The sequence below is a fragment of the Myotis davidii genome, unplaced genomic scaffold (assembly GCF_000327345.1).
Source record: "Myotis davidii unplaced genomic scaffold, ASM32734v1 scaffold648, whole genome shotgun sequence".
NCBI lineage: Eukaryota > Metazoa > Chordata > Mammalia > Chiroptera > Vespertilionidae > Myotis > Myotis davidii.
The window spans coordinates 6,789-18,744 of NW_006299603.1; the positions used below are offsets into that span (position 1 = coordinate 6,789).

Consider the following 11,956-nt stretch of genomic DNA (forward strand, 5'->3'; position numbering starts at 1 on the left):
GGTGGTGCCGCGCTAAGCCTCCGTGTGCTCTTGGCAGCGCGGGAGGTGACCGTGACAAGCCCGCTGCAGGACGCGGAGGCCACGGAGGAGGGCCGCGCCTGCTTCTCGTGCGAGCTTTCCCACGAGGACGAAGAGGTGGAGTGGTCACTCAATGGGACGCCCCTCTACAACGACAGCTTCCATGAAATCACCCACGAGGGCCACCGCCACACGCTGGTGCTGAAGCGGGTCAGGCGCGGGGACGCGGGCACCGTGTGCGTCTCTTCCCCCAAGGTGACGGCCTCTGCCCGCCTGGAGGTCAGAGGTGAGGCGGCCTGCACGGGTCTGTGGAGTCCCCTCAGGGGTCTCAGCTGGTGAGGCGGCGGCTCCTTCACTCACCTCCTGACACCTCGTCCTGCAGCGAAGCCGGCGGTGTTCCTGAAGGCGCTGGACGACGTGTCCGCGGAGGAGCAGAGCACCCTGACCCTGCAGTGCGAGGTCTCCGACCCCCAGGCGGGTGTAGTGTGGCGCAAGGACGGAGTGGAGCTGGGCCCCAGCGACAAGTACGACTTTCTGCACACGGCGGGCACGCGTGGGCTGGTGGTCCACGACCTGAGCCTGGACGACGCGGGCCTGTACACCTGCCATCTGGGCACTGAGGAGACCTGCGCGAATGTCAGCGTGCACGGTGCGTGGGGGCGTGGCCGAGAGGGGGCGTGGCCTGGCACAGAAGGTGTGGCCACATACTGAGGCCCTGCCCACTCAAGCCCGGGCTGTTCACTGAGTCAGGAGAGGTCAGGCAGGTGATGGCGAACCTTTTGAGCTCGGCGTGTCAGCATTTTGAAAAACCCTAACTTAACTCTGGTGCTGTGTCACATATAGAAATTTTTTGATATTTGCAACCATAGTAAAATGAAGACTTATATTTTTGATATTCATTTTATATATTTAAATGCCATTTAACAAAAATCAACCAAAAAAATGAGTTCGCGTGTCACCTCTGACACGTGTGTCATAGGTTCGCCATCACTGCTCTAGGAGGAGCGGGCTTAACATGATCCTTAGGAGGCCCAGATGCAGGCAGGTTAGCAGGGACGATAGCAACGGAGTGAAGCATGGGAGACGGGCCAGGCCGTGCCTGACCAACAGGGACCTGGAGACATTCACTGTGCACCAGGGGATGTGTGTGGGCAGGTGTGAAGCCAATCACTGGAGCCTCTCGGAGGTGGGAAGCAGGAGAGACCAAGGTGTCAGGGGGTGGGAGGATGCCCTGGAACTTGTTTCCCAACCAGGTGGTCGCTATCTTGGCTCAGCTCCAGTAGTCTTGTTTCCCTTCCACATGCACGACAGGCCTGTTCTCTGTGACCCCGTGGTGGGTCCTTGACATCTGGTGGGTTTTGAGATGAGACAGGAAAGGGGGGAGGGTGGTGCAGTGGGTTTGTCCCAGAGCTAAACGGCACTTTCACTCGGGGCACCTATCCTTCCAGAGCATGTGAGCTACTGAAAACTGATGCTTTGTTCTCTGCCCCTTGTTCTGTAGCAGGAAGGCAGTGCCCTGGTCAGAACTCACAGCTATTGGCCATCCAAACACCAGGGTGTGACCAGCTGGAGGCCAAGGGGGCATTGGCTGAGGGGCAGCAGGTCTGCCCGGAGTGGGCTGGGGAGGCTGGGTATTTGAGCCTCTGGAACACTATGGGGCTCAATGATGCTGGTCCTGAGGGGCAGGCGTCTGGGGCCTGGCCACAGTGACCACTGCTTCTCCTGGTTCACAGACCTGCACGTGGGCATCACCAAGAGGCTGAAGAACGTGGAGGTGCTAGAGGGTGAGGGCTGCAACTTCGAGTGTATCCTGTCCCATGAGGACACAGGTGACACTGCCACTTGGACAGTCGGCGGGAAGACATTGGGCAGCACAGGCCGCTTCCGGGCCACTCGCCAGGGCCGAAAGTACACCCTGGCAGTGCGAGAGGCACTGCTGAGTGACACCGGGGAGGTGGTCTTCTCTGTGCGCGGCCTCACCTCCAAGGCCTCGCTCCTCGTCAAAGGTGGGCACCACGCACCCAGGCAGATGGGCCACTCTCCCCAGGCAACCTGCAGTGGAGCCTTCGGCTGGGCAGCTTTCCAGGGGAGGCTTCTGGAGACCAGCTCCCTCAGCCACTGGTGGGGGCCCAGAGCTCCGGTTGGGATGTGGGGTTTCTGGTCATCTGGGGGCAGGAGCAGGGCTTCTGGTCTCGCACCTGTGGCCTGACTGCTGTGGCAGCTCCAGGGCACATGGTCACCAGCCAGTGAAACCACTGAGCTCATGCTCCCAGCATAAACACTGGTGCAGATCAGTGAAGCGTGGCTCACAGGTGGCACCAGCCATGGCTACGTGATGTCACGGGCTCTGAACAATGCTGAGAGCATCTGTGCTCTCATATCCCCCCCTCAAAGATGCCTCTCTTGTCACAGTGAGGACTCCTGGCATTCCAAGGCTCCGAGGCTCCTAGGTTTGAGGTCCTAGAATTTTAGGCTGTGGGCTTGGCCTCCAGAGCCTAAAGGTTTCCAAGCACCAGCCCTGCCATTGTCTCTGGTGTGGCCGTGGCCGTGACTCACAGGCAGCCTCTTACTCCTTCAGAAAGGCCAGCAGACATCACGAAGCCATTGGAAGACCAGCGGGCCATGGCAGGGGAGGATGCGATACTGAGCTGTGAGCTGTCACGGGTGGACTCCCCAGTGCGCTGGCTGAAGGATGGGAAAGCCATTCGCAAGAGTCAGAAGTATGACCTGCTCTGTGAGGGCACGCGGGCCATGCTGGTAGTCCACGCGGCCTCACTCAAAGATTCCGGAGAATACACATGTGAAACAGAGGCTTCCAAGAGCACAGCCAGCCTCTATGTGGAAGGTAACTCCACAAGAAACTCTGAGGCAGCGCCCATGGCCTCTCTCCCGCAGTGTGTCATGGGGCGCAGTGTGTCATGGGGCCACTCCCTCAGGGCCTCCACTGTGCTATCCAAAGTGGAAAGGGAAGGGGTCCAGAGGAAAGGGGCTCAGGCCACTCCTTGAGGTTGCATGGGCAGGCCGGGGGAAGAACTGCCCATGTCCTGTGGGGTCTGTAAGCCTCACCCCCATCCCTTCTTATCTCTTCCCCCAGAAAAGCCAAACCGGTTCACAGAGGAGCTGGCTGACCTGCAGGTGGAGGAAAAAGGCCTGGCTGTATTTACCTGCAAGACAGAGCGCCCTGCAGCCACGGTGACCTGGAGAAAGGGCCTCTCTGAGCTGCATGCCTCGGGGAAGCATGCACCCAGCCAGGAGGGCGTGACCTTGAGGCTCACCATCAGTGCCCTGGAAAAGGCAGACAGTGATACGTACTCCTGCGATATTGGCCAGGCAAGGTCCCAGGCACGGCTCGTGGTGCAAGGTGAGGCTGGTGCATTGCACGGATTTCATGACCTCTGACGTGGCCAGTGTCAGCCTTGTGTAAAACTGTCTCAGAGGCCCTGGACAAGCCCAGCCTTGGTTTCCCCATCGTCTGGAGGGGTTGCCTTGGGTGGCTCATCTCTGTGGCCTCCCAGTTGGACCTTGTGCGAAGCAGTCAGCAGTCCTCATTTATTACTGCATTTGTGTTTCTGGAGCTCCTCCTATGTGCTGGCAGTGCCCAAGCCCATTGCGTAAGCTCGTGTGTATTTGCACGGAGATGTACCGCCTCTGTGCATGGAGGTCTCCAGGTTTGAGGAACTGTTTGTACCTGACAGGCAGGGTGAGGGTCATCATTGTCTCCATCTCACAGATAAAGAAACTGATGCTTTACTTGGGGTCAGAGGCTGGGCCAGGTTCCTGGGCATGTTGGCATCTGGACAGGGTTGAATCCGACCTTCCGTATCCCAGGGCCAGCATCCAGGGTCTCTCCCTTCTTCCTTCCCTCCCTTCCTCCCTCTCACTCTTCTAAAAATCAGTGGAAAAAATACCTCAGGTATCCTCGTGTGAGGATTAAAAACAAAAAACACACCCATGAGCCCATCTGGTGGCCCACGCCTTTTCTCTGAGTGTCGGTCTTCAAATCAAAATTATTTTTCTCTGACCAGTCACCTCTTGACACACCAACTGTGCTTTCTAGGGCTTTGTGCCCAGTGTCCATCCAATGTCTTGTGTTTGGTGTCTAGTGCCTGGTGTCCTGGCATCTGGTATCTGGCATCTAGTGCCCGGCATACGGCAGCTTCAAAACACCCGTGAATATGGAGAAATCTGTTGCACACCCATTTTCGTGCTTAACTTCTTCTGAGTGTCCCTGACCTAAGTTGGCAGCAAAAAAAAAAAAAAAAAAAAAATTCCTAGCAATTCATGTCAAACCCCCAGAGCACTGGATTTAAGTTTCACACAATCACACGTCTTTTATCAGCGTGTCCATGGGACTGGTCAGTTTAGCTCTGACTTCCTTGCTGTTTCTCAGTGTCATCATCCTGAACCCGTTAGAGGTCTGGGAGAGCACCCCGTTTCCCTTGGTGGGGTCCTGATGTGTCCACCCTGTCCCCCAGGTCAGAGAGTGCTCATCACGGAGGACCTGAGGGACGCGGAGGTGCAGGAGGGCTCCTCTGCCACCTTCAGCTGCCGTGTCTCCCCTGGGGACTATGGGCCTGTCTGCTGGTTCCTGGACAAAACACCTCTGCACCCTAATGAGCTCAATGAGATTGAGACCCAGCCGGGTGGTTACCACGTGCTCACCCTGCGGGAGCTTGGGCTCAAGGACTCGGGCACTGTCTACTTTGAAGCGGGCGACCAGCGGTCCTCGGCCACCCTGCGGGTCACAGGTGGGCTGCATGCCTGTGCTGTGGTGGGGACCGTCCGTGGGGCTCAGGATGCAGTGTGTCCTGGGCCTCACAGAGCAGGTGCTGTGGGCTGGGCCTTGGGGCCAGGGTGGGCTTGGGAGGCTGGGTGTGGCTGTTTCAGGATGCATCATTGCACGTGGTAGGCAGAACTGATTCCATGGTCAGCGTGGCATAGGCCTGGCCATGCCCCTGGAGTGTGGGGAGCCATGCAGAGGCCGGCCTGTCTGTGTCCCTAGGCTGAGGTGGACAGATGGGTACTGACCTGGGGTGTCACCTAGGCTGCAGCGACACCTGGAGCTTCTGCAGGAGCCTCCATGTGCCCTGTACTTCTCTCTCTGTCCCCAGAGAAGCCAAGTGTCTTCTCCCAGGAGCTCACGGATGCCACAGTCATGGAGGGGGAGGATCTGACTCTGGTCTGTGAGACCACTGTCCCGGACAACCCTGTGCATTGGACCAAGGATGGGAAAACCCTGCGGGGGTCGGCCCGGTGCCAGCTGAGCCGTGAGGGCCGCCGAGCCCAGCTGGTCATCACTGGCACCACCCTGCAGGATGGCGGGCGCTACAAGTGTGAGGCTGCGGGTGCCTGGAGCAGCTCCATCGTCAGGATCCACGGTGAGCCCTCAGGCAGGAAGGACCAGGCAGCTTCCAGCCATGCTCTTTGTGCCCACCGCTCTCATCTTGTTCAGGGCAGGGGAAGCCCCAGACCTCACCCAGCTCCTTCTTTCTCTGTCTTTGCCCTCTCGGTGTCTGTGAGTGTGTGTGTGTGTGTGTGTGTGTGTGTGTGTGTGTGTGGTGGTGATGGTGGTGGTGGTGGGAGGGGGTGTTTCGTCTGGCTCTGCCTCTCCACAGCTTATCCCCCCTCACTGCTTCTCCCCATCTCTGGGTCTGAGTCTCTGCTGCTAATAGAACCTTTCTCACCCTCTCTTGGTCTCCTGACTGCCAGTATCTTTTGTACTTTATTCCTGACTTGGTCTTGCATTCTGACATCTCTCCTCCCTTTGTCTTGTATTCTGACATCTCCCCTCCCTCCCCTGGGCTTGGCTTATCTCCATCAGCCTGGGCTGTGTAACAAATACCATAGACATGGCAGCTCAAATTCCAGTCATTTATTTCTCCCAGTCCTGGAGCCTGAAAGTCTGGGACCCAGGTGTGGGAAGGGCTGGTCCCCTGGAGGCCTCTGTCCTTGCTGTGTGGATGGCCATCTCCTCCTATGTCCTCCCTTGGCCGTCCCTCTGTATATATCTGTGTCCTGATCTCTTCTTCTTATAATGACCCCAGTTATATGGTGTTAGAGCCCATTCTAGTGATCTCACTTCGCCTTCTTCACATCTTTAAAGGCTCCACTTGCCAATACAGAACCATCTGAGGTCCTGGGGGTGGGGCTCCAATGAGTGAAGGGGGACACAATGCAGCTCATGACACCCCACCCTTCTTTGTTCTTTTGTTTGGCTCCCCCTCCTGGAGGGTCACTTTCACTAGCCCCTGATGTAGAAGGGTGAGGTGGTCCTCCTGCACCGTGCTGGTCCCTCCAGCCCTCCTCAGCTGTAGGGGAGCCCCAGGTGCATGCAGGAGTGAGGACAAGCTGAGCCTGCGCCTTCCACAGCGCGGCCCGTGCACTTCCGGGAAAGCCTGAAGGACATAGAGGTGCTAGAGGGCGGTGCTGCCACACTGCGCTGCAAGCTGTCAACGGTGGCTGCACCTGTGGAGTGGCGCTGTGGAGATGAGGTCCTGCGGCCAGGAGGCAAGTACAGGATGCGGCAGGAGGGTACCATGCTGGAGCTGGTGGTCCGGGACTTGCAGCCCGGCGACAGCGGTCAGTACGTCTGCTGCTTCGGGGACCAGACAACCTCAGCCACGCTCACCGTGAAGGGTACGAGTGCCCCTGCCCTGCCCTTGCAGCCCCATTGGTATCTTTCATCCCCTGTAGGAGGATGAGGATGAGGTTCTCTGTCTCTGACCTTCCACAGCCCTGCCTGCGGAGTTCGTAGGAAGACTGAGAAGCAAGGAGGCCACGGAAGGGGCTGTGGTAACGTTGCGCTGCGAGCTGAGCAAGGCGGCCCCTGTGGAGTGGAGGAAGGGGCTCGAGACCCTCAGAGCTGGGGACAGAGTCAACCTGAGGCAGGACGGGGCCGTGTGTGAGCTGGAAATTTGTGGCCTGATGGTGGCGGATGCCGGGGAGTACTCGTGTGTGTGTGGGCAGGAGAGGACGTCGGCCACACTGACCGTCAGGGGTAAAGACCATGTGTAGCTGAGCAGAGCCGTGCCTTTGTTTCAGTTACTCGCTTCATGACATCTGCCTGCACTCATTCCATGTTCTCTGCTGTCTCAGTGTCATTCTCTTCCCATAATTCCACAGAATCCCTTCCACCTTCCTGGCTGTTGTGCAAACCATGAGAAACCAGCATCTAGGCCACTTCTCACTGCTGTGTCACTGATGGTTTTGTTCTGTTTCCTGTCAGTGTCTGTATCACGTCCTCTGTCCTGTTAGGTTCTCTTCCAAAGCTCTTCACAGAATCTCATGTTCTCTGTCTCTGACCCTCCACAGCCCTGCCTGCGGAGTTCATAGGAAGACTGAGAAGCAAGGAGGCCACGGAAGGGGCTGTGGTAACGCTGCGCTGCGAGCTGAGCAAGGCGGCCCCCGTGGAGTGGAGGAAGGGGCTCGAGACCCTCAGAGCTGGGGACAGAGTCAGCCTGAGGCAGGAAGGGGCTGTGTGTGAGCTGGAGATCCATGGCCTTGCGGTGGCAGATGCCGGGGAGTACTCATGCGTGTGTGGGCAGGAGAGGACGTCGGCCACGCTGACAGTCAAGGGTAAAGACTGCATGTGGCCATATGGAGCAGTGGCTCTGTGTCTGAGGGCTTGGGCAGGTCCTTTGCTATGTTCGTGTGCGTAGGTATTTCCACCTCTGTGTCTCCTGCTGTCCTGCAGCAGTAATGTCAGCACAAAGCTGTGTGAAGCCTTCCCAGATATAGATCAGAAAACAAAGCTTCCTCTCTTACAGGGGTCACATCAGAGGGTGGGGGGTGGGGGTGGGGAGGAGAGTAGCCACACTAGACAAATGGTGGGATACAGTCCTTTTGAGGAGGCTATGCCAGCAAAGATTAGGAAGTAGATCTAAGTGTGGCCCTTGATGCAGAGATGTCAGGAGTTATGATCAAGTGAGGGAGCCAAGCATACATGACTGGCCATGAGAGAGCCATATAGGTGATCTGGGTCCACTGTCTAGGACCTGGGTGCCATGAGAGGTAAGGCAGCTGTATAGGGTGAGGTAGTGGTGTGGGTGTGAAGGATGAGGAGGAGGTGAGGTGGGTGTTTGAGGGGAGGAGGAGGTGAGGTGGGTGTGGGAGGGGAAGAGGTGAGGTGGGTGTGGGAGGGGAAGAGGTGAGGTGGGTGTGGGAGGGGAAGAGGTGAGGTGGGTGTGGGAGGGGAAGAGGTGAGGTGGGTGTGGGAGGGGAAGAGGTGAGGTGGGTGTGGGAGGGGAAGAGGTGAGGTGGGTGTGGGAGGGGAAGAGGTGAGGTGGGTGTGGGAGGGGAAGAGGTGAGGTGGGTGTGGGAGGGGAAGAGGTGAGGTGGGTGTGGGAGGGGAAGAGGTGAGGTGGGTGTGGGAGGGGAAGAGGTGAGGTGGGTGTGGGAGGGGAAGAGGTGAGGTGGGTGTGGGAGGGGAAGAGGTGAGGTGGGTGTGGGAGGGGAAGAGGTGAGGTGGGTGTGGGAGGGGAAGAGGTGAGGTGGGTGTGGGAGGGGAAGAGGTGAGGTGGGTGTGGGAGGGGAAGAGGTGAGGTGGGTGTGGGAGGGGAAGAGGTGAGGTGGGTGTGGGAGGGGAAGAGGTGAGGTGGGTGTGGGAGGGGAAGAGGTGAGGTGGGTGTGGGAGGGGAAGAGGTGAGGTGGGTGTGGGAGGGGAAGAGGTGAGGTGGGTGTGGGAGGGGAAGAGGTGAGGTGGGTGTGGGAGGGGAAGAGGTGAGGTGGGTGTGGGAGGGGAAGAGGTGAGGTGGGTGTGGGAGGGGAAGAGGTGAGGTGGGTGTGGGAGGGGAAGAGGTGAGGTGGGTGTGGGAGGGGAAGAGGTGAGGTGGGTGTGGGAGGGGAAGAGGTGAGGTGGGTGTGGGAGGGGAAGAGGTGAGGTGGGTGTGGGAGGGGAAGAGGTGAGGTGGGTGTGGGAGGGGAAGAGGTGAGGTGGGTGTGGGAGGGGAAGAGGTGAGGTGGGTGTGGGAGGGGAAGAGGTGAGGTGGGTGTGGGAGGGGAAGAGGTGAGGTGGGTGTGGGAGGGGAAGAGGTGAGGTGGGTGTGGGAGGGGAAGAGGTGAGGTGGGTGTGGGAGGGGAAGAGGTGAGGTGGGTGTGGGAGGGGAAGAGGTGAGGTGGGTGTGGGAGGGGAAGAGGTGAGGTGGGTGTGGGAGGGGAAGAGGTGAGGTGGGTGTGGGAGGGGAAGAGGTGAGGTGGGTGTGGGAGGGGAAGAGGTGAGGTGGGTGTGGGAGGGGAAGAGGTGAGGTGGGTGTGGGAGGGGAAGAGGTGAGGTGGGTGTGGGAGGGGAAGAGGTGAGGTGGGTGTGGGAGGGGAAGAGGTGAGGTGGGTGTGGGAGGGGAGGTGGTGAGGTGGGTGTGGGAAGTGAGAAGGTGAGGTGGGTGTGGTAGGGTAGAAGGAGGGGAGGTCTGAGATGGTGGAAGGACAGGGAGGGCTCGGTTGAAGAGCACAGTTCTAGCCAGAAAGGGGTGGTTGGTGTCCATGCCAGAGTGGAGGGTCTGTGACTGGTTTCTGTGGCTGGTGGACATCTTCTCTGGGTTGGGGTCTGCATCTCGTGTTGTGGTGGGTCTGATGGTTCTCCCCTACAGCAGTAGGGGGCTCACTGTGTGTGGTCAGGTGGTCTGGAGTGGACTGAGAGCCCAGGCTGAGGGTTGGGGTAGGGGCTCGCTCAGCTGGAGTTGGTGGGCTGGCCCATGGCTTAGGGGCCAATTGTGTGGTGGATGGTAGCCAGTTGTGTGGGCCCCCCTGCAAGGAGGCAGGTGGGTGTCCCCTCTCATCAGAACAGCCCCTGTGAGGGGTATCCTGCCTGTGTCCCTGGGGCCCCACCTCCAGAAGGTGCCTGTGTTGCCAGCTTGGTATGTGTGGCCTGTTTCCTGTCTACAAACTGCAGCATCCAATGGTCTGTGTGTCCATCTGACCCTCCATAGTCCTGACACCCCAATTCACAAAAGTCTTGGGTCCTGAGACAGCCATGGAAATTCCATGTCCATGCTGCACATGTCTGTGAGTTGGCAGGTTTCCCCCATGAAGTGGTGGAACAGGCCTGAGACCCTCAGCGATGGGGAATCAGGACCAGGCCTGGCCATAGTGAGGTATGGCTAGCAGTCTGGTGACAGGTCAGGGGGTCCGGGTCTTCAGGGGCCCGGGTCTTCAGGGGCCCTCCTGAGGTCCTGGCTCCTCCTGAAGGGCAAGTAGATGGACAGAGACAGGACGGGGCCACCTCAATGTCCTAGGAGGGTCCAAGGAGCAACATCGATGAAGGAGCACAGAGCCAGGGTGGGCCTCAGAAAGAGCAGAGAGAAGGGCACCTCTGCAGGTGTGATGGCCGCCAGTCATGGGCCTCCAGACCCACCCATGAGACAAGGTGGACAGTGAAGAAGAGGATTCTGGAGGCTGGGCAGGGCCATCATGTGCACGATGTTCAGACCTTGGGGGAGAAACCACCACCATGACTCCCCATGCTGCATGGACAGAGCCCAGCGCCTCCAGCAGGGACGCACTGTGCCCTGTGCTAGTCAGACTTCCCGGGAGACCAAAGGAGCACGGCTCCGAGGGCTTCATTCAGCCAACAGTCAGAGTACAAGACCTGCGGTGACAAGCTCCAGGCGGCTCCAGGTGGCTGCTTCTAGAAGTGTGGGGGTTCTAAGGACACTTGTACCAGCGCAACAAGCTCACGGACCTTCCAGGCCGGGGTGTTTCTTACTCTGGTCTGTCCAGCTCTGGCCTCAGGAGCTACAGGAGGTGATGAGGAGTAAGCGCTGATGCAAACTCGTGGGGGAGATTTAGCCAGCCCTTTTCATGCCTCCTCCAGCCATACCTGTAAGGGTCACAAATTGCTAAAAAATAGCCATGGAGGGGGCCATGGCCATGGTGTTATTATCTGAGCAGCTGGTGTGTTGAGTGAGGGACGGGACCAGGGGTCTTGACTCTGATCTCAAAGTCTGAGGCAGGACAAGGAACAGAAGGTTCCAGATTACATCCTTCTGGTCACTGTCTCTGTCCATTGAAACTATGGCCATTTCCCTGTGTCTGTCCTGCTGAGAGGCCCTCACTGAGAGTCCAGCTCCTCCTTCTCATCACTGGCTTTCACCTGGATAGGCAACACTTCCCACCAGTCTCCATGTGTTCATGAATCCTCGTTTGCTCCAGAGTGTGTTTTATTGTCATGTGTCCATGTGTTGCCCAAACCCCCAAGTTCCCCAGGCAAGCTGATGTTTTCTGGGTCCTTCTGACCTCCTTAGCCCTGCCCGCCAAGTTCACAAAGCATCTGAGGAATGAGGAGGCCACGGAAGGGGCAACGGCCACACTTCCCTGCGAGCTGAGCAAGGCGGCGCCTGTGGAGTGGAGGAAGGGGCTCGAGACCCTCAGAGCTGGGGACAGAGTCAGCCTGAGGCAGGATGGGGTCCTGTGTGAGCTGGAGATCCGAGGTCTGGCAGTGGCAGATGCTGGGGAGTACTCATGTGTGTGCGGGCAGGAGAGCACGTCAGCCACACTGACCATCAGGGGTAAAGACCATGTGTGGCCATGTGAGCCAATAGCTTGGTGTCTGCAGAAACCACCTTCTACTCTGTAGGGCTGTGTGGCTGGGTCTCTCCTTGAGCATCTCCCTGCTGTGGCTGCGGCCAATTTCATGTCCTGATATCTGTGTCCAGTCCTTTGTCTCCTCTGTTACTCTCCTCAGTTTGCCTCTGTCACCATCTGTGCATTCATTCTCATTTGCACGTGGCCCTTTGCAGCTTGTGTGGTCCTTGTGGGTGTCCTTGTCCTGGACACAGAGTCCCGCAGACAACCTTAAGTTCTCTGTGTCACTGTGACCCCCCGCAGCCCTGCCCGCGAAGTTCACAAAGGGTCTGGGGAAGGAAGAGGCCATGGAAGGGGCCACAGCCACGTTGCGCTGCGAGCTGAGCAAGGCGGCCCCTGTGGAGTGGAGGAAGGGGCGAAA

At 58.5% G+C, this 11,956-nt stretch overlaps 1 protein-coding gene across 1 annotated transcript in view; it reads left to right on the forward strand.

Moving 5' to 3' along the window:
- Positions 1-11,956, forward strand: part of OBSCN (obscurin, cytoskeletal calmodulin and titin-interacting RhoGEF) — a gene marked incomplete at its 5' end in the record, with an annotated part of 76,159 nt that overhangs the window by 5,544 nt on the left and 58,659 nt on the right. Inside the window, 14 exon segments of the mRNA XM_015571524.1 lie at positions 38-304; positions 401-667; positions 1,752-2,024; positions 2,597-2,863; positions 3,113-3,379; positions 4,494-4,766; positions 5,130-5,396; positions 6,388-6,654; positions 6,752-7,015; positions 7,330-7,593; positions 9,942-9,989; positions 9,992-10,106; positions 11,164-11,519; positions 11,839-11,953. Of these exon segments, the coding sequence (XP_015427010.1) occupies positions 38-304; positions 401-667; positions 1,752-2,024; positions 2,597-2,863; positions 3,113-3,379; positions 4,494-4,766; positions 5,130-5,396; positions 6,388-6,654; positions 6,752-7,015; positions 7,330-7,593; positions 9,942-9,989; positions 9,992-10,106; positions 11,164-11,519; positions 11,839-11,953 (3,310 nt within the window).